A 23,760-nucleotide genomic window follows, 5' to 3' on the forward strand; every position below is an offset into this window, starting at 1 on the left:
TCTTCGGTCCAGTAAAAACGAAAACAGGCTTCCGTACAAAGACAGATGCGCATGCGCACAAGCAGCGCGGAACCGTCGTGTGTCAGATGTGTGAACTCAGAGTTTGTTGCCATAATTAATAATAATAATAATATTTAATCATGAAGAGCAGGTTTAATACAGTGGATATCAGGGCAGTGATCGCAGAAATCAACGCAAAGTAAGAACTTTAATCTTGAATGTTTCAGTGACGTGATCATGTTTGTACGTCACTCATCTGCTGTTACTGTCATTGTGATTAATAAAATGTGATTATTTGTGCAGATGTGTCGGGATGAGAGTCAACAACATCTATGACATCGACACTAAAACATACCTGATCAAGCTGCAGAAGTGAGACACACACACACACACACACACACACTCATATTCACTCACACACTTTCTCATACACACACACACACACACTCATATTCACTCACACACTTTCTCATACACACACACACACACACACACACACTCATATTCACTCACACACTTTCTCATACACACACACACACACACACACACACTCATATTCACTCACACACTTTCTCATACACACACACACACACACACACACTCATATTCACTCACACACTTTCTCATACACACACACACACACACACACACTCATATTCACTCACACGCTTTCTCATACACACACACACACACATGTTGAAGATATAGAATTAAAGTACAGTATGATTGTGTAAATGTGTGATATTAAATATAATAAGATGTAGATGTGTAATGATGTTCATAATATGGCACACATGTGACCCTGAGATGTCATGTGATGTCACATGTGAGTGTTTCCTCAGGCCGGACTGTAAGTCGGTGCTGCTGATCGAGTCTGGGATCAGGATTCACCTGACGGAGTTTGACTGGCCCAAGAACATCATGCCGTCTGGATTCGCCATGAAAGTACAGATTCCTGCTGCAGATTGATGTTATTATTGTCATAAATCCAGAGCTGATGTTACTGAGTGTTTGTGTCGATCCGTCAGTGTCGAAAGCATCTGAAGTCCAGGAGATTGGTGCATGTGAAGCAGCTCGGTGTGGACAGGATCGTGGACATGCAGTTTGGATCTGACGAGGCGGCGTATCATCTGATCCTGGAGCTGTATGACCGCGTAAGAACTGCGTTAACGTTCATTCATTAACACTGAGATGTTCTGAATCTGCTCATGTGAGTGTAACTCTGTGTGTGTGTGTGTGTGTGTGTGTGCTTTTTCAGGGAAACATCATCCTGACGGACCATCAGTTCACTATCCTGAATCTGCTCCGCTTCCGTACGGCGGAGGCCGAGGACGTGGACGTGAAGATCGCGGTGAGAGAGAGATACCCTGTAGAGAACGCCAGACCTGTGGAGCCGCTCATCCGTCTGGACAGGTACATGTCACATGACACGAGTACATATATGGGTCATTCTACAGAACTGGTAAAGAAAGTCAGAGTTGGAAACATCTTGAAAAAATTTGTCTTTTTCCACAAATTTTGTATGTATGTAAATTGTATAATATCCAAGCTACACATTTCTAGTAATTGTACAGTTAATTCTCATACTGTATTTCCAGAAAGTTTTGGAATATTTTTCATCTCCCCAAATTTGTCACTACCGAAACACAATAATAAATAATTTAATAAGAAGGGTCACATTGACCTATTAAGATTTTGTTTACATCTACCTTGTAAATATATTTTTTTGCTGTTTTTAAAAAACAGTTTTCACAGGTAAATCAATAACAATTACAATTTTAACAATATTTCAAGTGTAATTTCTGAGATTTGTTGTATTTTGAATCCAATCTTTCTTTGTAAAAGTCGTAAAGTTTATCAAACTGATTTCAAAGTGAAGGATTCATTAGTTTGAATAAACATTGAACCAAACACTATAATAACATCTTAGTTGATCATTCAAGATACTTTATTTTTGACAAAACATCCCATGTTTCATTCGTGACTGCACAGTTTCAGTAGTGACAGTAATGTGTTGGTAGTGACCACATCACATGACAGGATTTAACTCACATACTAAAACTTTTATTTGTATAACTGTACTAAAATTTAGTTTATTTCCCCCAAATAAATGATTATGTGTTCCCTTTTGTCACGACCGAAACATGTGGTGAATTTCGGTAGTGATAATTTTAGACACTTTTGAGCCACTCAAAGATGCTAATCAGCACATGGTTAGCTAGCACAGTTCTGAACAGTTGTGCACACATAAAAACTACATTTTATGGAATAACACACAAAAAGTTTGCTTAATTGCAGAAAAAGGTGTTTGTTAGTGACGTTCCTTAAAGTTCCACACAGATTCTCAGAGTTTTGAACACATTTAACTCAGAATGATGGATCTATCTACTGTGAAAGAGAGGCGATGAGAGGAACACAGGAATATTTCCTGATCAGAAATGTAGAAGTGTGTTAAAATCAGTCTCAGACAATGAAAAACACACACTGTTTCGGTAGTGACATGAACATGAGGGACACGTTGTTTAACATGAAGTTTCATGATTTAAAAATAAAATATAAAATAAATATGTTTTTTTAACTTTTCACTTTTTAAAAAAAATCAAAAATACAATTTTTAAAAATAACAATGAAAAAAAATTGCAAAAATTATTTAAATATAATTTTCACAAGACAGACTCCTCCCAACTGAAAATACCCAATAAACAATGATTTTATATATATTAATCTTACTGATATTTTAAATATTATTGTGGGATTCAATAGATAATAGAAGAATCTTAGTAAACATCTAACATTTGAATACTTAAATGCTTTTTAAATGTGTTTTTTGGTTGTGGGACAGCAGTTTACACCAGTTCTGTAGAATGACCCATAGAAATGTGTGTGTGTGTGTGTGTGTGTGTGTGTGTGTGTGTGTGTTTACACTGTATGAATGCGACTGACGCTCGTGTCGTTCTCTCCTCAGACTCAAAGAGATCCTGTCTGAAGCTCAGAGCGGAGAACAAATCAAACGGGTTCTGAATCCTCATCTGCGTATGTTTAACGCATCATTATACAGCTGTCACATGCTTTCTCACACTTTACTCACACTGATGATGTTGTGTGTGTTTGTGCAGCGTACGGCGGATCGCTCATCGAACACTGTCTCATGGCCGTCGGGCTGCCGGGCCTCTGTAAAGTCGACCAGTTTGATATCGCTCAGGGTAAATGATTCCTGCTAATCAATGTTATTATGGTCTCCTATGGAAAATTCCAGAAGGAATCAAAGCATCATTTTGTTTCTTTGCAGCAATTTTGAAAATCATGGAGGCCCTACAGATGGCTGAAGATTATATGGAGAAAACGGCCGACTTCAGTGGAAGGGTGAGCGAGAGCCAGCACATCTTCCTTCGGTGTGTCTCGATCTTTTCTGACCTCTCCTCTGTTTCTGTCTGTCCGCTTCAAGGGCTTCATCATCCAGAACAGTGAGAAGAAGCCGAGCATGTGTCCGGACCAAGCCGAGGAAGAGCTGCTGACGTATGATCCTCTGAGTTCATATTTCATCATGTTGTTGATAAACGCACAGAGCTTCACTGTCACATGCAGTTATTAATTGTTCTTTTGTTTCACAGGTATGAAGAATTTCATCCGTTCCTCTTTTGTCAACATGCAAAAAGCCGCTATGTTGAGTTTGAGTCTTTTAACAAGGTTTGTAGCGGGTTTGATACAAATGTTCATACATTTGCAAGAGGTTTGTCATTAAAAATAAGAGGAATCATAAACATTGCATTTAGTTTTTTATTTAGTCCTCCTGCCCCGATGAAGCTCTTTCACATGTTTACATCTCTTCCACAAGACTCAATAATCACTGAACTGACACACATGAAGCTTCTGATGGCGTGTGTCTCTCGCTGCACGTTACATACAACACATGACACACTTTATGAAGAACCAGGAGGATTGAAATTGAAGTAAATTGTTATTATTTTGTCTTGTGGAAGATATTCCAGTCTCTTGTGTATCTTCTGAAGAGCAAGTACTAAATAAAAATGAGATCTTTTATCTCTTACACTTGTATTAATTTGTATGGCACGTACGCAAACCGAATGTTTGGACATCTCTGTTCGGTCACAGGCCGTGGATGAGTTCTTCTCTAAGATGGAGAGTCAGAAGTTGGACATGAAAGCGCTGCAGCAGGAGAAACACGCGCTGAAGAAGCTGGAGAACGTCAGACGCGATCATGAGCAGCGGCTGGAGGCGCTTCATCAGGCACAGGTCATTCATTCTGTCTCAGAGACGCTTAGACACATTTTAATGGCACATTACTGATCATTAAACTATATTTTATTTAACTAATTCATTAAGTGGCGTTCTTCAACTAGAAGATCCAGTCCTGATGAACGGAACGTTGTTCTGTTGGTACAGGATTGTGTGTAACGCTTCGCTTTTGAATCCGCACAGCTGTTACTAGAGGTGTGAGATATATCTACGATAATATAGTGATTATTGTTTTAATGATGTGCGATCTGACATTATTGAGGATGTCCTTCACTTTACAAAAACACACCCTATCTAGTGGGTTAGACTAGTGCGCTTGTGCATTTAGACGCTTTCACTGCGTGATTTAGTCTATTGAAATGCATTTAGTAAAAATACCTCTGTATGTCTTTTATATTTATATCATTTATTATAGTTAAAGGGTTAGTTCACCCAAAAATGATAATTCTGTCATTAATTACTCACCCTCATGTCGTTCCACACCCGTAAGACCTTCGTTCATCTTCAGAACACAAATTAGGATATTTTTGATGAAATCCGAGAGGTTTATGACGCGTCCATAGACAGCAATATAATCAACACTTTCAAGGTCCAGAAAGGTACTAAAGACATTGTTAAAACAGTCATGTGACTGCAGTGGATCAACCTTAATGTTATGAAGAGACGAGAATACTTTCTGTGCTCAAAAACAAAACAAACAAAAAAAACACTTTATTTAACAATCTCTTCTTTTCGAAGATGAATGAAGGTCTTACGGGTGTGGAACGACATGAGGGAGAGTAATTAATGACAGAATTATCATTTTTGGGTGAACTAACCCTTTAATATCACACAAATAGTGCCATTTTTTTTCTCCAAATATCATCATGATTACAAATGCGATTTTGATTTTATACAACAGTTCAATAAACAATAAGTTAATATTAAGTGACTTACATTTTAGAAACAATATTGCCTATTTTTGCTCTATTTCACCAACAAAAATAGTTTCAAAGAAAGACACAGGACTGTTTAGCATCTCTGAGCAACACACAGAGGTGAATGAACGAATCGTTTGAATGAATGATTCAATGACTCACTCATTATGACAGTCAAATGCTTCATTCCTGAATTTCACATTTAAAGTATTTTTTCATTTTTTTAAATAATTTCAAATATCAGTGTTCAATGTTTTATGTTTCAAACATCAAAACATTATTTATGTATTTGTAACTGCAGGTTAAACGCATTCGTGTCCCTCTCACAGTCAGTGTAAATACATATAAATGCTTCTGTGTTTTCTCTGCATTGTAAAGATTAATTTTGTTGATACTGATTTCATTTGATTGGTAACAGCCCTATTCTTTCTTATTATTCTAATTGAATTTATTGATTAGACATACTGCTGTATGAGAGTCAGTTTGTCATGAACGTGTGCCGTGTCGTGCTGCAGGAGGTGGACCGGCTGAAGGGAGAGCTGGTGGAGATGAACCTGCAGACGGTGGAGCGAGCGCTGCAGGTGGTGCGCAGTGCGCTGGCCAATCAGGTGGACTGGGCCGAGATCGCTCAGATCGTGAAGGAAGCTCAAGTGGCCGGCGACCCCGTGGCCTGCGCCATTAAAGAGCTCAAGCTGCAGAGCAATCACATGACCATGCTGCTCAAGTGAGACGCGTGTGCAAAACTTGATGGCATCACACTTCTTCATGTTGTTTAACTCGACTCGATCCTCGTTTGCCTTTCAGAAACCCATATGTTGGTTCAGAGGACGGAGAGGCCGAAGACACGGATGCCAAAAAGGCTGCGGAGGGATCAGAAGCGCAAAAGGGGAAGAAGAGTAAGAGCAAAGACAAAGGACAGAAAGGAAAACTGGAGAAGGACAAGCCTGTTCTTGTGGACGTGGATCTGAATCTCTCGGCCTACGCCAATGCAAAGAAGTGAGTTGTGTGTGTAAATACTGTGAGCAGATGCTGAATAACATTTACGGGAATATGAATCTCTCGACAGGTATTACGACAGCAAGAGAAGCGCGGCCAAAAAAGAGCAGAAAACCGTGGAAGCGGCGCAGAAAGTAAGCAGAGATGTGACTTGTGTTTAAATTACTGGCTGCAGGTTTGTTGAATGTCTGTGTCTGTCTCGATTCAAGGCCTTCAAATCTGCTGAGAAAAAGACCAAACAGACACTGAAAGAGGTGCAGACAGTGACCAGCATCCAGAAAGCCAGGAAGGTCTACTGGTAAAGCCAAACATCCGTCCATCTAAATGTCCTTTCACAAGCAAACGTGTGTGTTTCTCTAATCCAGCACTGTTCTGGGCAGGTTCGAGAAGTTCCTGTGGTTCGTCAGCTCCGAGAACTATCTGATCATCGCCGGACGAGACCAACAGCAGAACGAGATGATTGTCAAGCGCTACTTGAGAGCAGGTCAGACCGGCCTTCATCGGCTCTGAGCGGTGCAGGGTTTCCCATGATGCTCGGTTTCTCTGATGCATTGTGTTTTCTCAGGGGACGTTTACGTTCATGCGGATCTGCACGGAGCCACGAGCTGTGTGATCAAGAACCCGTCTGGTGAGGAACCCAACGGCGTAATGTTAATGTTAATCAGTTGAAAATGATATCGCCACTGGGATATAGTTGGTTAAATGAAGTCGGTGTGCCACCTACAGGCTTTTTGGGTGAAGTATAGGTTGGTAAAGAACGTGCAAAATGGACATAACTACATTACCCTTTTTGATAGAATAATCGTGATTATAATTTTGAGCAAAATAATCGTGAGTATCAGTTTAACCATTATCGTGCAGCTCTAGTGGTACATATGTTGTAGGCGTGTGCAAAATATCACGCGATACACAATCCTTTACACGTGAAAAACTCGAAGGTGCCCCCGGTGGCCGATTTCTTTCTAATTTCTCACAGGCATCTAGGGCTGTGAGTCAAACAGGCCCAGTGAGTTTCGTTCTGATCGGCCTCCGTTAATCTTGTCTGATAGCTGCTCAAACTTCATTGGCTGATGATAGACATTGGCTGATGTTTTTTGAGATACATCAGTGTCCTCATAGACAGTCATGACACCTCGGACCGAGACACTGCATACCTATTTTCAAGTCAATCGGACGGTGAAGAAGTTATAGGCATTTTCATGTTTTTTTTGCTGTTATTGCGCCACCAAGTGGCCAGTCGCCGCATCCCTTTTCACACGACCACAGAATGAGCTCTTACATAGGTGTGCTGAGTTTGGTGAAAATACTTCAATCCGTTCACGAGTTCGAGTCATTTTAGTAAAAGTGGTTCCACCCACTTTGAACGATTTGGCGGCCCTTAGAGACTGTTAATCAAAAGTTCAGCTTTTTGTTTTGATAATTATTGACAATCAGACTCCAGAGAATCTCACTGCACTGGTTAGGTTCCAATCGGGTCAAAAACCTAAGACTAGTTTGCAAAAGTAGATTTTTCAAAAAATCCAAAATACCCGCCATATAAGACACTTGAATCCACGCCTAACAGAGTTATGAGCCGTTTTGTACTTTTGACCACTGTAGCGCCCCCGTCAGGCCGATCGGGGCGAGCCTTGGTGACGTTGTAGATGGTGTGAGTACTACCAGCCCTCAAACTTTCAAGTCTTTACGACTTACGGTTTGGTCTGCCTGATCAGAATGCTGATCCTTGGAAATTTTTGCAATAGGGTTTCAGCACTACGAGATTGAACCACCAAAAATATTTGCAGAGGTTGTAATTCATCGGGTACAAAAAGTGATTGGAAAGGTCAGGTGACTGAACCCAAAGCTCATTGCATTGACATTTATGCATTTGGCAGATGCTTTTATGTAAAGCGACGTGGATTGCATTGAATTATTACATGTGATCAGTTCATGCATTCCCTGGGACTCGAACGCGTGACCTTTAGCCTTTGTTGGTGCTCATCTGTGCGACTGATGCTTTCATTCAGGGTATGTGGTCCAGGGCCTAAAATTAACACTCGCCAAGCACCAAATGCGAGTAGAAATCCGCGTTGGCATGTATATGAAACGGTGTCGGTTGGCCGCATGAACGTGAACGACGGTCAGGACAGTAGATGGGCCAGCGTTGCATCGTCACGAAAGTTTAAGCCTTGACAATTTAAATATTCAAGCGCAAGAAGGCATGAAAGGGAGCTCCTTTCTTTACTTAGTTTTGTGTGCACACATCCAAAGCGTGCGTCTCAGACAGCGCATGAATACTAAACTGAGCTCTCTTCCGCATCTTCCTGCACTTGAGCGGACAAATTCACACAAAATTGTCAAAAAATGGCGAGTATCCTAGTACACATAGTCAGTTATGTCTTAAAGTCCTCTGTAGTCAATAATTTTATCCCTTAAAACTCCACCAAAATGACATTTAAACGTTTTTTTTCCTATGAAAAAAATTTGTTCGTGCCTTCATTCAAATAGCTTGAATGTAACTCTACACCCTTGCCTCATTTAGTATACGTGGATCTATGAATATGCTAATTAGCCCCGCCTCCACTCACTCGCACAAGCTCAGACGAGATCCACTCTGTCTCTGACTCTTACTGAGGTAAACGCTGCACAATGGTATCACTTTTTACAACGTCGGACACATAACTGTAATTAATATGATTAGCGTTTTGCTTGACTGCGTCATCAAACAACTAATAATGTGTTGCTAATGTTACACAAACCATGTTCCCGTTCGCCATTTCAGAGTCAGACATCTGCCTTCTAACAATCAGTATCTTTACAAACGCTTTGAGCAACTCAGAACGTCAGATATATAGTTCATCATAACGTCGTAATACACATCATACACTTGCAATATTGCTTAATCTACCCGATATTTCATATATAAAAAAAATACCGCAATAACCTGGCTTCTCTCGAGACTCCCCTGCTAGTTTGATGTTAATGATACGCTAAAGCCCGCTGGCACGTTGACGTGATTGGTTACAAGGTAGTTTGTGACGTCAGAAACACCAGTGATTTCAAACCGCAGTCTTTTTTTCACTGCAGTTTTAAAGAGAAAGTACTCAGCAATGGTGTTGCCTTATGAATTTGCACATGATTTGTCTTAAAGCATGTTAAAACACCACATAGACATATAAACAACATTAAAAACTTGATTTTCACCAAAGGGGGACTTTAAGTGAACATAAACAGTAAATTTAATTTATACAGTGAAGACTACGCAGTGTTATTTTACATTTGATTACTTTATTAAATTTCTGTATCTGAAAAACACTTTATTTAATTTGTATCTTTGTTATATTGTATTTATTTGTGCTTTTGCTTGTCATGTGATTATTCTTATTTTAATACTGACTCTTTACTTGTCTTCAATAATGTTTTAAATATATATTAGTTAGGCTAGTAGTTTTAGCTGTGGGATCGAAATTGGAATAGAGAATTGTGAACTTTCATTGTTATGTAAAATTTTTGCAAAAACAGTTTCATGGCGGTACATTTTCTAAAGTCACCGGCCATTTGCAGGTGTGTCAAAAACTGAGTTTTAGGCCCATGCGTGTGTCTGAACGAGCTTTGCTCCTCAGGTGAGCCGGTTCCTCCCCGCACGCTGACCGAGGCCGGGACGATGGCCGTGTGCTACAGTGCGGCGTGGGACGCTAAGGTCATCACCAGCGCCTGGTGGGTCCACCATCATCAGGTGAGCGCCGCAGCTCCACACGGACAGGCAGATGAGGTTTATATCTGACGCTCATGTGATTTATTCCCTACAGGTGTCCAAAACGGCTCCGACCGGAGAATATCTGACCACTGGTAGCTTCATGATCAGAGGTCAGTGTTACATCTGCAGACGAGGTCAGTGTCAGTATATGGAGAAGATTTAGATAAATGTGTTGTACGGCTTTTCCACAGGGAAGAAAAACTTTTTGCCTCCATCGTATCTGATCATGGGCTTTGGGTTCCTGTTCAAGGTAAAGACGCTGTGACATCACATCAGATCTGTGAGTTATCGGAGGTCATGTGATCATAATCAGGACTCTTTTCATTTGCGATTGTAGGTCGATGATGAGAGTGTTTTTAGGCATCGTGGAGAAAGGAAGATGAAAACCCTGGATGAGGAAGAGGACGTGGCGTCCAGCACCGCAGACCTTCTGGAGGAAGGAGACGAACTCTTAGGTGTCAATCATGAACATCATCATTCATCTCTCCTCATTCTTAAACCTGTTCAAACACGGTGTGTTGTGGTTGATTGTGTCTCAGGTGAAGACAGCGGGAGTGAGGGTGAGGAGGAGGAAGAGTCCAGCCGGCCGGCGGCAGAGGAGGAAGAGCAGCTGACATGTGGAAACATCAGAGACGAGGATAAAGCCGAAGACGGCGAACAAACGTGCAGCGCGCCGGACGAACCGCCGGCCGAGGGCGATCAGAGCACAGAGAATGAGATCAGCTTTCCAGACACGAACATCTCGCTGTCACACCTGCAGCCCAACAGGTGACGGAGGTTTGTCTGTGTTTGAGCGCCGTGTGACATGACGATCGCTTGAGTCCGTCTGTCTCTCTCTCCGCAGGACTCTTCAGAGTGACGCCTTCAAGCAGGACGATTCACATCAGGTGTGTGACCAACACATCACATGACACCATCTCAATTAAATGTGGTGGATGGTTAAAGTTTGGTCTGTCCTGCAGGTGAACGCAGACGCTCAAGGCAAAAAGCACCTGACGGCCAAACAGCGCAGGTGAGACGGTACAGACACGGCCAGAGGTTCAGTTAGATCAGCATGACTAGATAAACTAAAGCCTGTCGCTGTCTTTAGGGACATGAAGAAGAAGCAGAAGCAGGAGAACACGGACGACCCGGAGGAAAACGACACCAAAGAGCCGGAGACTCACAGCGTACCGGAGCGCAAGAACGGAGCGGCCAATCCGCCGCTGAAGAGAGGACAGAAGGTGATGAACCTGCCGTCAAAATACAGTCACGTGATACGAGATCGAGTCAGCTGATGTGTATCACATCTGCTTTCACTGTCTCTCTCAGAACAAACTGAAGAAGATGAAGGACAAATACAAAGACCAGGATGAAGAGGACCGAGAGATGATGATGAAGCTATTGGGGGTCAGTACTTTCACATATAACATCATGAACCGTCAGTAAAGTGAGAGTAAGTACAGAGAAATATCAGAGCTTGTTTCTGTCAGTGTCATTCACACATGATGAAAACAGTCCGCAGGATCCAGTAAGGAGGAGAAAGTAAAGAAGGGCAAGAAAGGGAAAATGAAAGAAGAGCCGGTCAAGAAACCTCTGCCTCATCAGAGAGCTGCCGTGAAGCCCAGAGCCGAAAACAGCAGCCGGACGAATGAAGACGCTGACGCTGTTGAAGATCCTGACGCGAAGGTCCGATTCATCCGCCGTATAATATCAGACACATGAAATATTATACATGTGTTTCTCTGTGATATTTTGTTACTGAGTTGTGATCATGTGTTGCAGGAGACGGAGGACGTGGACAATCCTGCCGCTGAGGTGAGTGAAGGAAGTAGGGCTGCTCGATTAATCAAAATCAACCCGATTTGGCTTAGTGCGATTATGAAATCTCAAAGGCTGCGATTTATTTAATGTGCAGATTGTCAGTGAAGCACGGCTCTGTGGTCAGTAGTACCGCTCCGTCTGAAAGCACTGCGAGTTTGAGTCGCTTATAATCTTCAACGCGTCAAACATGAGAAGCATTTATGAAGCTCTTGTCCAACAAAAGACAACATTTAATAACATGTTTTTACTTCAAACTCACTTCATAACATCAAAAACACCCTTCTGTGAGATGATGTGGCTTTTTACACAGAATAAGGCATTATTTCACAGTATTCTATACAGTCAGGTGACCAGATTTCTGAAATGGAAACTGGGTACATTTCTTATTTGAGTGGTCGAAATATCACAGAAATCTCATTTGTTATTATCTCTTTATTAAAAACTGGGGACAACAGATTTTTGAATGTTTTTGTTTTTTAATTGTTGTGGGTTCCTTATACAGTATTATTACTGTACTAAAATTTATAATGATTTAGTTTGATTATTAGGATTTTTTGTCTAATAAAATTCACTATTATACTATTAATAGTAATCATTGTAAGAGCAGTTCAAAACAATATTTCTGTTATGTTATAACAGAAGTATGACTTTAAAAATGCACATTACATTACAAAAATAAAACATAAGATAAATAAAACTGCATTTAACAAATATTTTTAACATGTATCATTGAATTTAATATTTTCATTTTCACAAGTTGTTTTTACTGTATACAGAAATTAAAATTTTTTTAAACTATTTGTAACTATTATATCGCATTTTAGGCTCATTTTAATCACAAAGTAAGTTGCAAGTGTATTATTTATTTTATTGTGTTTATTCGTGTACCTTCACCATGTGATATAGTTTAGATGTGTGTGTGGGAATTGCTGCGTTGTCACTGCAAAATTGTGCTGAACAATCCCGCACCGTGTTGAGGCCCGGTTATAAAACACATACTAACAGTATTACTTTAACATGAATAGTTTGTATGTTGCTACCTTGAAACCGATATCGATGTTTATTTTGATATTTGACGATAATGGCGCTCTGCTCTGGTCCAGGTGACGTTCTTCATGAAGTAGCTGCACTGTCCCCTCTGTTGAAGAATATATTCACTACAGGATTGGTCCGATAACCAACAGGCTGCTGTATGCTGGTCTGGCTTTTTTGCAGTGTATCTGCGGGTTGTTTTGAACGAGCTGTAAAACGGGGACATTTCCGGGTCAGGGACAGAACACCAAAAACAGGGACTCTCCCCGGAAAACATGGATGTCTGGTCACCCTACTATACAGTAATAAAGGCTATGTCGATTAGCATTTAAGTATAAATAGCCTGTACTTTATTATCATGAAAAAACCTGAGAAGGCTTGAAGAACTCAAACCAAATATTGTCGCAGTCGTGTTTAATCAATCAGAGTGTTTCAATCTCCTGTTTATTCAGCTACAGCCTTATTGTTTCTGTACAGTATTGAGTGATTTTCATTGTGTTGTTGTGGATCAGGACGGTTCTATTCTGGACTCGCTGACCGGTCTGCCCCATCCGGATGATGTGTTGATGTTCTCCGTGCCCGTTTGTGCTCCATACATGGCTCTCTCAAACTACAAGTGTGTGTTCAGGGTTCAGTATTTAACAGTGATTCACAAGAATAAATAATCAGAATCATCTTAACACCCTGCCCTGTTTTCACTGCAGGTACAAAGTGAAATTAACGCCAGGGACTCAGAAAAAGGGGAAAGGTAAAGACTGTTTATGTAGAACTTTAATGCTGTAAGTGTGTGTAGATGAATGTAACGAGTGTGGTGTGTCCACAGCTGCCCGTACGGCCGTGTTGAGCTTCATGCGAGGGAAAGACGCCAGCGCGCGAGAGAAAGACCTGTTCCGAAGCGTGAAGGTATTTGAAGCTCATGTTTCATGCCTCTGATCATTGGACACAATCAGTCAGGTGACATAACGCCGCTGCTGTTTTACAGGACACGGATCTGTCCAGGAACATGCCTGGGAAAGTCAAGGTGTCTGCGCCGAACCTCTTAGCAGCCAAGAAGAAGTGAAGCGGGAGGAGCGCATCCCAGAATCACCTTATGAAAGACTGTATTTTATGACTGAGCTTTAGGTTTTTTAAAAGCAAATAATTTCCCCTCATCAACTCACTGCATTTAATAATAAATAAATAAAAATTACAGTATAAATGTGAACACAGCTCCATTTATTTTCCATGTTGGAAAAAACAAAAAAAAAAAACACATCAATACAACATTTTGTCTTTTTGTACAAATCTGCGTCAGAAAATCTTGAGTTGTGATGAATCATGGGAATTTGTCAAATAATTTCAGTAAATGTGTGAATCAGTGGGTTTGGAAAACAGATTTCAGTTTATTCCCCAAATGTTGGTAGTTTTTTTTTTTTTTTTTTTTCCACACAAAGCGTTGATTGTATTCTTACAACTGGGAAATTTTGTTAGAAATTGTGACGACCAATAAAGACCATTGACCAGTATTTGATGGTGACGTTTTTAATGTAGATGTGGCGTTAATAATAAATGTATCTGAAAACGTTGAAATCAATTTGGGCGTCGCTGTGTTGTCCGGCGGAATAAATCATTTTTCTGCTACATGAGATTCAAGTCTCACTTTCCCAATCCATTATGAGATACAATAATGAGCCCGTCATAAAAGTCTCTGCGGCATAGTTTTCATGTGATTGTCCTCTAGGAATCTCCCATGGTTCTCTGCTGGAGCCGATGGAGCAGGGCTTTGGGCAGGACGTCCCACATGTGCTCCAGCTGTTTCCGGTGCCGGACAGCCACGTCTGTACAGAGCCTGAACATCCACACGGAACAATCAACACGCGGACGTGACGGAAGCAGGTAAGTGTGATGCTCTGGGAAATCTACTCACCTGACCAACGAATTGGGCTGAACCGTGAAAACCAATAATTCGTTGCTATGAGCCTGAAAAAACAGATTAAATACAGCAGTGAGACTGAGAAACGCAGGATTTTAAGTGATTCATCCTAAATCTGTAAATAGTTCTACACTGAGACGGTCTTGTGAGACGTTTGTTTTCTCCTTGACAAACCCAGCCTGGTTTAGATCAGGTTCAGCAGCTCACAGCGCTCCCTATAAACACTGCCGACGCAGATCCAGAGTTTGCTCAAATTAATCTCAAACTCACCTGGTCAGGAACTGAAACCGGCTTCATGAAACAGGCCTCATCAAGCCATGCATTAGTAGCATTTTTTTAATTATATTGATATTTTGCTCACCGCTTGATGATGAGAGAGAAGATTATTTGCACATCCTCCGAACACAAACACTTCCCCGTCAGCACCTAAACACGCCGTGTGCCACAATCTGCAGGAAACACATGAAAACAGGAAGAGCGAGGCTGAACATGAGGATCATCAGTGACCGGTGCTGGGGAAAGTTACTTTTAAAAGTAATTTGTTACTTTTTGGGGAGTAACACAATATTGTAACTGTTACTTAGTTACTTTTCATGAAAATTAATGCGTTACTCCCTAAAAAATAACTAATTGTTACTTAGTTACTTTTTATGAAATTTATGACTATTTATGCATTACAATACTGCTTTACTCCCTAAAAAGTAACTGTGTTAGTTACTATTTATGAAACGTAATGGGTTACAATATTGCGTTACTCCCTACAATGTAACTAATTGGATTACTTAGTTACTTTTTATGGCAAGTAATGCATTACATTACTTTTGTGTTACTTTTTCTCACCTGGGTTGGGCTTGCTTGTTTGTTTGTTTTTAATAACAACAAAAAAAGTTATATTTTTGGCAAATGTTAAAGCCCTTTCACACCAAAAGTGAAATGAATGAGCCTCAGGCTGATCACAAATATGTTTATCTAAAGTCATTTTTGCTAATTAGTATGGTTGATTTGGATCATTTGGGTTAGCAGCAAAGACACTAGTCTAAAGTGAGATAAAATACAGAGTATATTTGTTTAATTTAATACATTTAATTATTGCAGGTTTATTCAATATTCTGAGGTTGCATTTCACCATTTTTATTTACGAGGAATACTGACTCTGTGTTTGTGCAAGTGAGAAGAGTAAATGCTCACATTTAGTCTAGAACTACAATAATCGTCATTTTCACACACAACGCCTCTACACTTACTCAGGATTCTCTCAACATGAGGACATTAGAGCTGTCAGTCAACACATGGGAAAACAAAGTAACGTGTTACTTATTTGAAAAAGTATCTCAGATATTTTGTTGTAAATTTAAAAGTAATGCATTACTTTACTAGGTGAAAAAAGTAAATTTGATTACGTAACTCAAGTAATGCGTTACCCCAACACTGTCAGTGACACACAACACAGAAGATGAAGGAGCGTCACCTGGGTCGATCGGTGTGCTCGTGATCAAACGGCCTCCACTCGTTCGTGCTGACACAGTAAAGCCAGGCGTCGCCTGCAAAACACACACTGATGAAGCCTGTGTTCAGTGACAGATGAACGTGCGTCTGCGTCACTCACTCAGTGTTTCTCTGTCAGTCGTGAAGCCGCCGAACAGAAAGAGATGATCAGGTGACACCGGGGTGAGCGAGTGCCAGGAGCGTCCGGCGGGACCGTGTTGAGGAACACACCTGAAACCAGCAGAAGCTTTATTTAGACCACCATCACAGCTGAGCGAAAGGCTGTTTTATCAGATGTCAGTGAATAAACACACATCTCACTCCATTCCCACGTGTCCAGATTGATGCAGTGCAGATCATTCAGACGATGATCCTGTGAGCAAAACATTGAGCTTTAGAACACAAAACAACAGTCATGCCTATGACAAACAGACAGATGTTCATTGGTGTAAGTGATGTACACACACCCTGTAACGGCCTCCAAAGACGAAGCCTCTGTTCCCGATGGTGGCGCAGGCGTGAGCGGCCCGCGGCGTCGGAGCGGTTCCCTGTACGGACACACACAGCGTTTGAGCGCATCGCACGGTTTCTGCCGCAACAACATTATAAATTACATGTTTAGCACCTTTGTGATTGGCTGGCTCCACGACAACGTGTCCAGATCCAGAATGTGTATGTGATTGTTCCAGCCTCGCCCTGCGTGGTTGCCCTGAAAAACATCACATACTGAGTGTCTCATCCGTGTCACGAATGACGTCTGCTGATGAACACGGACTCACCATGAACGAGTTCTCATCTAGTTCAAACGTTCCTCTGTGGCCGGGCTGCGCGATGTAGCCGTATCCACCGAAATACACCAGCCTGTGGAAACAGAGACAGAACTGATGAGATCAACTCGTCGTCTGACTGGAGTGTGAAGCGGCTGATGAACACGCACTTGTTTCTGTGAACCCAACAGCCCAGCTTGTCTTTGCAGGTCGGCGCCAGGCCCGTCAGACCTCTCATCTTCTCCCAGCGGAGCACAGTCGCTCTCAGCGGCAGACGATAGACCTGCAGGAGTCGACAGAGCAGAAATCAACATCTGTAGCTTGTGTTGTAGCTCATTGTAGGATCATTAGAAAGCCTCACTGTGTTAGTGTTTCCTCGGGCCTGGTGTCCGCCGAACACGTACAGAACGCCGTCCACGCTGGAGCCGCAGCTGCCCGACATCGAGTTCGGCACCTTGCCCTCCGAACGCTTCATTCGCCTGCAGCAAACATAACGTTAGCAGCAGAAGAGCTCGTGCTTCAACCCGTGTGACGCTCAGAGGAACTTACCATCTTCCTGTCTCCATGTTGTAGATCCAGATTTCATTCTTCGGCAAGTACAAGTCAGTAAATTCAGTAGCTTCAGCATCTGCATTCTGATAAAATGATAAAGATATCTGTACAAAGTAACCTTCACAGCAGTATAAATGTCTTGTGTGACGGATGACGGACCTTGTATCCTCCCCAGACGAACATACAGCAGCCGTCTGTGACGGCGATGTGACCGCTGCGCTCCGCTGGACTCGCTCTGGACGCAAACGCCTCCTCCTGCTCCTCCTGCAGCCAGTCGAAGTCTGCATCCTCCTCATCTCCTGCATCCCACTCAAAGACCCTCTCATCCTCATCTTCATCATCCTCCTCCTCCATGTTCTGTACAAGATCTTCTTCCATGTCAGACAGTCACTAGAATGAAACAATGAAGCATCTACTTAATGTCCATTCATCTGCAGGCTCTCACACACACTATATTAGTGCGGACATCTCATAGACTTCCATTGATTTTGTTAAACCCAACCCCTAAACCTACCAATCACCAAAACATGTGCAAAACACTAGATTTATCTACTGAGGACCAGTAAAATATCCTCACTAGTCGGTTGTCTTGTCACTGTTTAAGCGAGGTAATTTGGCCCTCACAAGTACAAGTGCACACTATGTTATTACAATCGCATAAGAACAGAAAGATCACATCAAATGTGTTTCGTCTATTTACAATATGGATAAACGCCCCTATAGAGCTTCATATGTTCTGTCAGTATGACCACAGACTAAATAATCCGTTTCATTGATAATATTCAGTTGTATTATTAATCAAATCGAGTGAATTATCTTCACTAATCATTCACGCGCGCTCATGCCGTCGTGTTGTTTTGATGGAGCAGCTGATGCGCGCTCACAGCTACAGTGTAATGACAGAAAACTACTCACACGAACTGAAACTAGTAATGCTGTCACTTCTGCGTGAAACACGAATGGAGAGTCATGGAGGGTAGATTGTTGTCATGAGTAGCGCTTCTCGTATGAATTAAAACTACTTTAATGCAGAAAAAGGCCTCACCGGAAATATCCTCTGGTAAAATTACGCCGCCATATTAGTGAGGTCAGTCAGTGTTCACTGCGCATGTGCGACGCTCGGAAGCGCGCGTTACGTAACAGATGAAACATGAAACATCTTTTAAGTGTGCTGTTTTAAACGCGATTTTGTGCTCCAGGATTGGTTATTTTAATCAATCGTTGTGAGTTTTGGCTGAAGTTGTGCTATGGATCTGCTGGTTTGCTAATTAGCCGATTTTGAACGGAAGAAGCGCGAGCGCCTCAGAACTTCAGGTTCGTTTTATTTTCAGTCTGAGTTTATTTACCAAACACATATTGTACCAACCAGTTAGTCTACGTGACCAGCGCAGTATTCACACACAGTGTTGTTGATATCTAATGGAGAAATATATCCTTTTTAAAGCGAAATACTGAATAATATCCTATACATATTATGATCGTGAGAGACTAACTAAACCTAACTCTGTTGAAGGATGAAGCTGCAGTGTGATGTGGAGGTTGTTAATCGGATGTTACCGACATTCGGTCTGAAGAATAAAGGCAAATCCAGCCGCGCGGTTTTATCCATCGGGAAGCACGTGGACAGAAGCTCCCAGAGCAGCAGTCTGTATCTACTGATCTGCACTGCCAAAGACAGGAGCGGCTCCAAATACAAGGCGAGACTTTCTTCTGACAGGTCTGTTCTTTCATCATGAACCCTCTTTCCGTGTCTTGAATCTGTGTTTGTTTTCTCTGCAGCTGAAGGAGAACATTGAGAAGTTCTTCACCTGGTTTGTGGAAGAAGGCAAAGCCACGGTTCGACTGAAGGAACCTGCGATCGACATCTGTCTGAGTAAAGTAAAGATGTGCTTTCATTTCTGCTGGAGAGTCTTGAGCTGTCATCAATGTAATGATATGACAGTGTTTTTAAAGGGTTAGTTCACACAAAAATGAAATTTCTGTCATTAATTACTCACCCTCATGTCGTTCCACACCCGTAAGACCTTCGTTCATCTTCAGAACACAAATTAAGATATTTTTGATGAAATCCGAGAGGTATATGAACCATGCATAGGCAGCAACATCATTCTTCAACGGGTTGAAGGTCCAAATGTCAGTTTCAGTGCAGCTTCAAAGAGCTCTACATGATCCCAGGTGAGGAATAAGAGTCTTATCTAGAGAAACCATCGGCCATTTTCTAAAAAAATAAAACATTATATACTTTTTAACCACAAATGCTCGTCTTGCACTGCTCTGTGATGCTCCACACATTACGTAATCATGTTGGAAAGGTCACGCGTGACGTAGGCGCAAGCAACAGTCCAGTGTTTACAAAGCGAACATGCAAAGAGTAAGTCAAATGCCCTTTACAAAAAAAAGGTAAAACAACGATGTCAGACGATTTTGAAGTTGGAGGAGAAAATGAGATGATACTTCCACCTACGTCACGCGTGATCTTTCCAACGTGATTACGTAATGCGTGGAGCATCACAGAGCAGTGCAAGATGAGCATTTGTGGTTAAAAAGTATATAATGTTTATTTTTGTTTAGAAAATGTCCGATGGTTTCTCTGGATAAGACTCTTATTCCTCACCTGGGATCATGTAGAGCTCTTTGAAGCTGCACTGAAACTGACATTTGGACCTTCAACCCGTTGAACCCCAGTGAAGTCCACTATATGGAGAAAAATCCTGGAATGTTTTCCTCAAAAACCTTCATTTCTTTTTGACTGAAGAAAGAAAGACATGAACATCTTGGATGACATGAGGGTGAGTAAATTATCAGGAAATTTGAATTCTGAAGTGAACTAATCCTTTAATGAGAGAGAACCCATTTATGGGTGAGCTAACCCATTAAATACAGTGGGTACGGAAAGTATTCAGACCCCCTTACATTTTTCACTCTTTGTTATATTGCAGCCATTTGCTAAAATCATTTAAGTTCATTTTTTTCCTCATTAATGTACACACAGCACCCCATATTGACAGAAAAACACAGAATTGTTGACATTTTTGCAGATTTATTAAAAAAGAAAAATTGAAATATCACATGGTCCTAAGTATTCAGACCCTTTGCTGTGACACTCATATATTTAACTCAGGTGCTGTCCATTTCTTCTGATCATCCTTGAGACGGTTCTACACCTTCATTTGAGTCCAGCTGTGTTTGATTATACTGATTGGACTTGATTAGGAAAGCCACACACTTGTCTATATAAGACCTTACAGCTCGCAGTGCATGTCAGAGCAAATGAGAATCATGAGGTTAAAGGAACTGCCTGAAGAGCTCAGAGACAGAATTGTGGCAAGGCACAGATCTGGCCAAGGTTACAAAAACATTTCTGCTGCACTTAAGGTTCCTAAGAGCACAGTGGCCTCCATAATCCTTAAATGGAAGACGTTTGGGACGACCAGAACCCTTCCTAGAGCTGGCCGTCCGGCCAAACTGAGCTATCGGGGGAGAAGAGCCTTGGTGAGAGAGGTAAAGAAGAACCCAAAGATCACTGTGGCTGAGCTCCAGAGATGCAGTCGGGAGATGGGAGAAAGTTGTAGAAAGTCAACCATCACTGCAGCCCTCCACCAGTCGGGGCTTTATGGCAGAGTGGCCCGACGGAAGCCTCTCCTCAGTGCAAGACACATGAAAAAACACCTGAAGGACTCCAAGATGGTGAGAAATAAGATTCTCTGGTCTGATGAGACCAAGATAGAACTTTTTGGCCTTAATTCTAAGCGGTATGTGTGGAGAAAACCAGGCACTGCTCATCACCTGTCCAATACAGTCCCAACAGTGAAGCATGGTGGTGGCAGCATCATGCTGTGGGGGTGTTTTTCAGCTGCAGGGACAGGATGACTGGTTGCAATCGAGGGAAAGATGAATGCGGCCAAGTACAGGGATATCCTGGACGAAAACCTTCTCCAGAGTGCTCAGGACCTCAGACTGGGCCGAAGGTTTACCTTCCAACAAGACAATGACCCTAAGCACACAGCTAAAATAACGAAGGAGTGGCTTCACAACAACTCCGTGACTGTTCTTGAATGGCCCAGCCAGAGCCCTGACTTAAACCCAATTGAGCATCTCTGGAGAGACCTAAAAATGGCTGTCCACCAACGTTTACCATCCAACCTGACAGAACTGGAGAGGATCTGCAAGGAGGAATGACAGAGGATCCCCAAATCCAGGTGTGAAAAACTTGTCTTTCCCAAAAAGACTCATGGCTGTATTAGATCAAAAGGTGCTTCTACTAAATACTGAGCAAAGGGTCTGAATACTTAGGACCATGTGATATTTCAGTTTTTCTTTTTTAATAAATCTGCAAAAATGTCAAAAATTCTGTGTTTTTCTGTCAATATGGGGTGCTGTGTGTACATTAATGAGGGAAAAAAATGAACTTAAATGATTTTAGCAAATGGCTGCAATATAACAAAGAGTGAAAAATTTAAGGGGGTCTGAATACTTTCCGTACCCACTGTAAATGTCGACACCTCTGAAGAGCTTCTGCATCATACAGTCAATCCAAAGAGCAGTTATTGTTTTGTTTTTTTTTAGTCTTGAAACCAGCAAACTGATGATAAATGATGACTGTAAACCATGTAAAGGGTTTTGATCTGGCTTTTTGTGAATCTATATTTCTTCTCTGACTGTCTTTGAATCAGATATTTTGATATAAAATAAGGGAATTTCCATTTAAAATGTTCCATTAATTGCATCAACCAGCATCTGTGGCAAAGCTTGAAACAGACTGACTTTCTGTGAAAATAATGCTCAGAGACTCCTTTTTATTACTTGTTTATCATCTAATCATATTGTGTCATGAAGTTTAAACTCAGTCGACTGTGATTGGCAGTAATCTGACCCGATTCACAGAAGCCAAGGGAATATTCAGTGGCGTCGCTCTAGTTCCTACAGACCTGCTTCTGCACAAATAGAATACTGATGCTAAAGATATGAACGTCTTTCACAATTGATTTTGTGTGTCACACAGGCCGACACCAGCAGCTTGAAGAACTTCCTCTCGGCCGCCCGACTGGCACACAGAGGAAGTGACACGGACTCCCTCCCGCTGTCCACCCTCGGCCCGGCCCGCGCCCGCGACGTGGAGAAACCCAAGAAGAAGCTCAGCATTCTTTCTAAGAAGGATTATCCGCTCACGGCCAGCTTCCCGTATTCCCTGGAGCAGCTGCAGGTGTCGTACTGCAGACTGTCGCGGGTGGACATGCGCATGCTGACGCTGCGGTCGCTGCGCCGGCTGGACCTCAGCAACAACCACATCAAGAAGCTGCCGTCCACCATCGGGGACTTGAGCTGCCTCGCCGAGCTCATCCTTCACAACAACCACCTGGAGAGCTTCAGTGACGCCCTATGTGTGTCCACTCTTCAGACGTCACTACAGCATCTGGACCTGAGCCAGAACCAGCTGACAGTCCTGCCCGCTCGCTTCTGCCAGCTGCGGCACCTGGTCAACCTCAAACTGGACGATAACAAACTGACTCGGCTCCCGTTTCACATCGGCCGGCTCTCGAAGCTGCGCTTCCTGTCCGCTGCTCATAACCAGCTCTCTGTACTTCCTGCTGGCTTCAGAAATCTGTGCCTGGAGAACTTGGACCTGTTTGGTAACCCGTTTACTCAAGCCAATGGTCTGGAGCACACGATCAGGCTCACGTTCCCGCTGACGCTGCAGGAGCTGACATCACGCGCCGTGGTCGACCTCAGGTGAGCGTCCGGACAGATACAGGTCTGCTGATGTCACACACTGTTGCTAATATGTGTTTGTGTTCTTCCTGGCAGAATCCCGCATGGCCCTCACCTCGTGCCCTACCAGGTGTGTGACGAGCTGGACTTCTGTAAAGCGTGCGACTGCGGCCGATCGTGTGTGAACTCCTTCATCCAGACGGCCGTCAGCATGAACCTGCACCTGGTGTCTCACACCGTGGTTCTGGTGGACAACATGGGCGGCACCGAGGCTCCGGTGCAGAAGCACTTCTGCTCCCTCATGTGTTACTGTGAGTTCATGGACAGCTGTGTGCAGCGCGACCTGAGATGACCAGCTTCCGCTCGTCGTATGAGATGTAGCTTCACGGATGCAGGTCATAGTGAGCGCTGCTTCGTGTTTTCAGTGTTTGTGTGTTTATTCTCTTTTACCTTTTTTTCATGAGTTTTGTCGAAAAGAACTTTGCTTTGTGAAACAAATAAAATTTATCAAAACAAAGAAACACGATTCAAATTATTTCACATGACAGGCTTCTATATTTCTTCATATTTGTATTTCAATCAAACTTTTTCTTT

At 42.2% G+C, this 23,760-nt stretch overlaps 3 protein-coding genes across 5 annotated transcripts; 2 read left to right on the forward strand and 1 right to left on the reverse strand.

Annotated features, from left to right (window-relative positions):
* The first annotated feature begins 50 nt into the window (after nt 1–50).
* LOC127498502 (ribosome quality control complex subunit NEMF-like) lies at nt 51–14,246 on the forward strand. Its single transcript, XM_051867874.1, has 32 exons — nt 51–199; nt 304–372; nt 843–945; nt 1,029–1,154; nt 1,259–1,413; nt 2,966–3,033; nt 3,117–3,203; nt 3,290–3,363; nt 3,446–3,516; nt 3,612–3,687; nt 4,114–4,254; nt 5,690–5,898; nt 5,979–6,170; nt 6,241–6,304; nt 6,380–6,468; nt 6,551–6,654; nt 6,736–6,798; nt 9,773–9,885; nt 9,959–10,016; nt 10,098–10,156; nt 10,244–10,361; nt 10,446–10,674; nt 10,751–10,793; nt 10,869–10,918; nt 10,997–11,129; nt 11,218–11,295; nt 11,404–11,574; nt 11,671–11,703; nt 13,254–13,357; nt 13,446–13,489; nt 13,565–13,644; nt 13,724–14,246. The coding sequence occupies exons 1-32, from the start codon at nt 141–143 to the stop codon at nt 13,799–13,801; spliced, it is 3,141 nt and encodes a 1,046-aa protein (XP_051723834.1). The 5' UTR covers nt 51–140; the 3' UTR covers nt 13,802–14,246.
* LOC127498508 (kelch domain-containing protein 2-like) lies at nt 13,936–18,586 on the reverse strand. 3 transcript variants are annotated; one of them, XM_051867885.1, is made up of 14 exons: nt 18,503–18,586; nt 17,617–17,847; nt 17,455–17,540; nt 17,267–17,384; nt 17,076–17,188; nt 16,918–16,999; nt 16,764–16,847; nt 16,606–16,686; nt 16,453–16,511; nt 16,260–16,369; nt 16,122–16,194; nt 15,015–15,102; nt 14,648–14,700; nt 13,936–14,569 (listed from the first exon to the last, which is right to left on the reverse strand). In XM_051867885.1, the coding sequence occupies exons 2-14, from the start codon at nt 17,833–17,835 to the stop codon at nt 14,458–14,460; spliced, it is 1,278 nt and encodes a 425-aa protein (XP_051723845.1). In that variant the 5' UTR covers nt 17,836–17,847; nt 18,503–18,586; the 3' UTR covers nt 13,936–14,457. The 3 variants fall into 3 exon arrangements, with proteins under 3 accessions (XP_051723845.1, XP_051723844.1, XP_051723846.1); XM_051867884.1 differs by having other exon boundaries at nt 18,373–18,542; XM_051867886.1 differs by lacking the exon at nt 18,503–18,586 and adding an exon at nt 17,972–17,990.
* Nucleotides 18,562–23,687, forward strand: lrr1 (leucine rich repeat protein 1). The gene is made up of 5 exons (XM_051867887.1): nt 18,562–18,771; nt 18,971–19,154; nt 19,237–19,335; nt 22,460–23,187; nt 23,263–23,687. Exons 2-5 carry the CDS (start codon nt 18,972–18,974, stop codon nt 23,516–23,518), a joined length of 1,266 nt encoding a protein of 421 aa, XP_051723847.1. The 5' UTR covers nt 18,562–18,771; nt 18,971; the 3' UTR covers nt 23,519–23,687.
* The last annotated feature ends 73 nt before the right edge of the window (nt 23,688–23,760 follow it).

The sequence above is a fragment of the Ctenopharyngodon idella genome, chromosome 17 (assembly GCF_019924925.1).
Source record: "Ctenopharyngodon idella isolate HZGC_01 chromosome 17, HZGC01, whole genome shotgun sequence".
NCBI classification, from domain to species: Eukaryota; Metazoa; Chordata; class Actinopteri; order Cypriniformes; family Xenocyprididae; genus Ctenopharyngodon; species Ctenopharyngodon idella.

What these genes read in the sequence shown, in the direction of transcription:
- lrr1 (XM_051867887.1), top strand. Translation starts at nt 18,972, where the DNA reads ATGAAGCTGCAGTGTGATGTGGAGGTTGTTAATCGGATGTTACCGACA. An exon ending in TCGACATCTGTCTGAGTAAA is followed by an intron (nt 19,336 to 22,459) that starts GTAAAGATGTGC and finishes TGTGTCACACAG; the next exon opens with GCCGACACCAGCAGCTTGAA. An exon ending in CGCGCCGTGGTCGACCTCAG is followed by an intron (nt 23,188 to 23,262) that starts GTGAGCGTCCGG and finishes TCTTCCTGGCAG; the next exon opens with AATCCCGCATGGCCCTCACC.
- LOC127498508 (XM_051867885.1), bottom strand. Translation starts at nt 17,835, where the DNA reads ATGGAAGAAGATCTTGTACAGAACATGGAGGAGGAGGATGATGAAGAT. An exon ending in TGTTGGGTTCACAGAAACAA is followed by an intron (nt 17,000 to 17,075) that starts GTGCGTGTTCAT and finishes CTGTTTCCACAG; the next exon opens with GCTGGTGTATTTCGGTGGAT. An exon ending in GACTGACAGAGAAACACTGA is followed by an intron (nt 16,195 to 16,259) that starts GTGAGTGACGCA and finishes TGTGTTTTGCAG; the next exon opens with GCGACGCCTGGCTTTACTGT.
- LOC127498502 (XM_051867874.1), top strand. Translation starts at nt 141, where the DNA reads ATGAAGAGCAGGTTTAATACAGTGGATATCAGGGCAGTGATCGCAGAA. An exon ending in TGTGATCAAGAACCCGTCTG is followed by an intron (nt 6,799 to 9,772) that starts GTGAGGAACCCA and finishes TTTGCTCCTCAG; the next exon opens with GTGAGCCGGTTCCTCCCCGC. An exon ending in CGCTGAAGAGAGGACAGAAG is followed by an intron (nt 11,130 to 11,217) that starts GTGATGAACCTG and finishes TGTCTCTCTCAG; the next exon opens with AACAAACTGAAGAAGATGAA.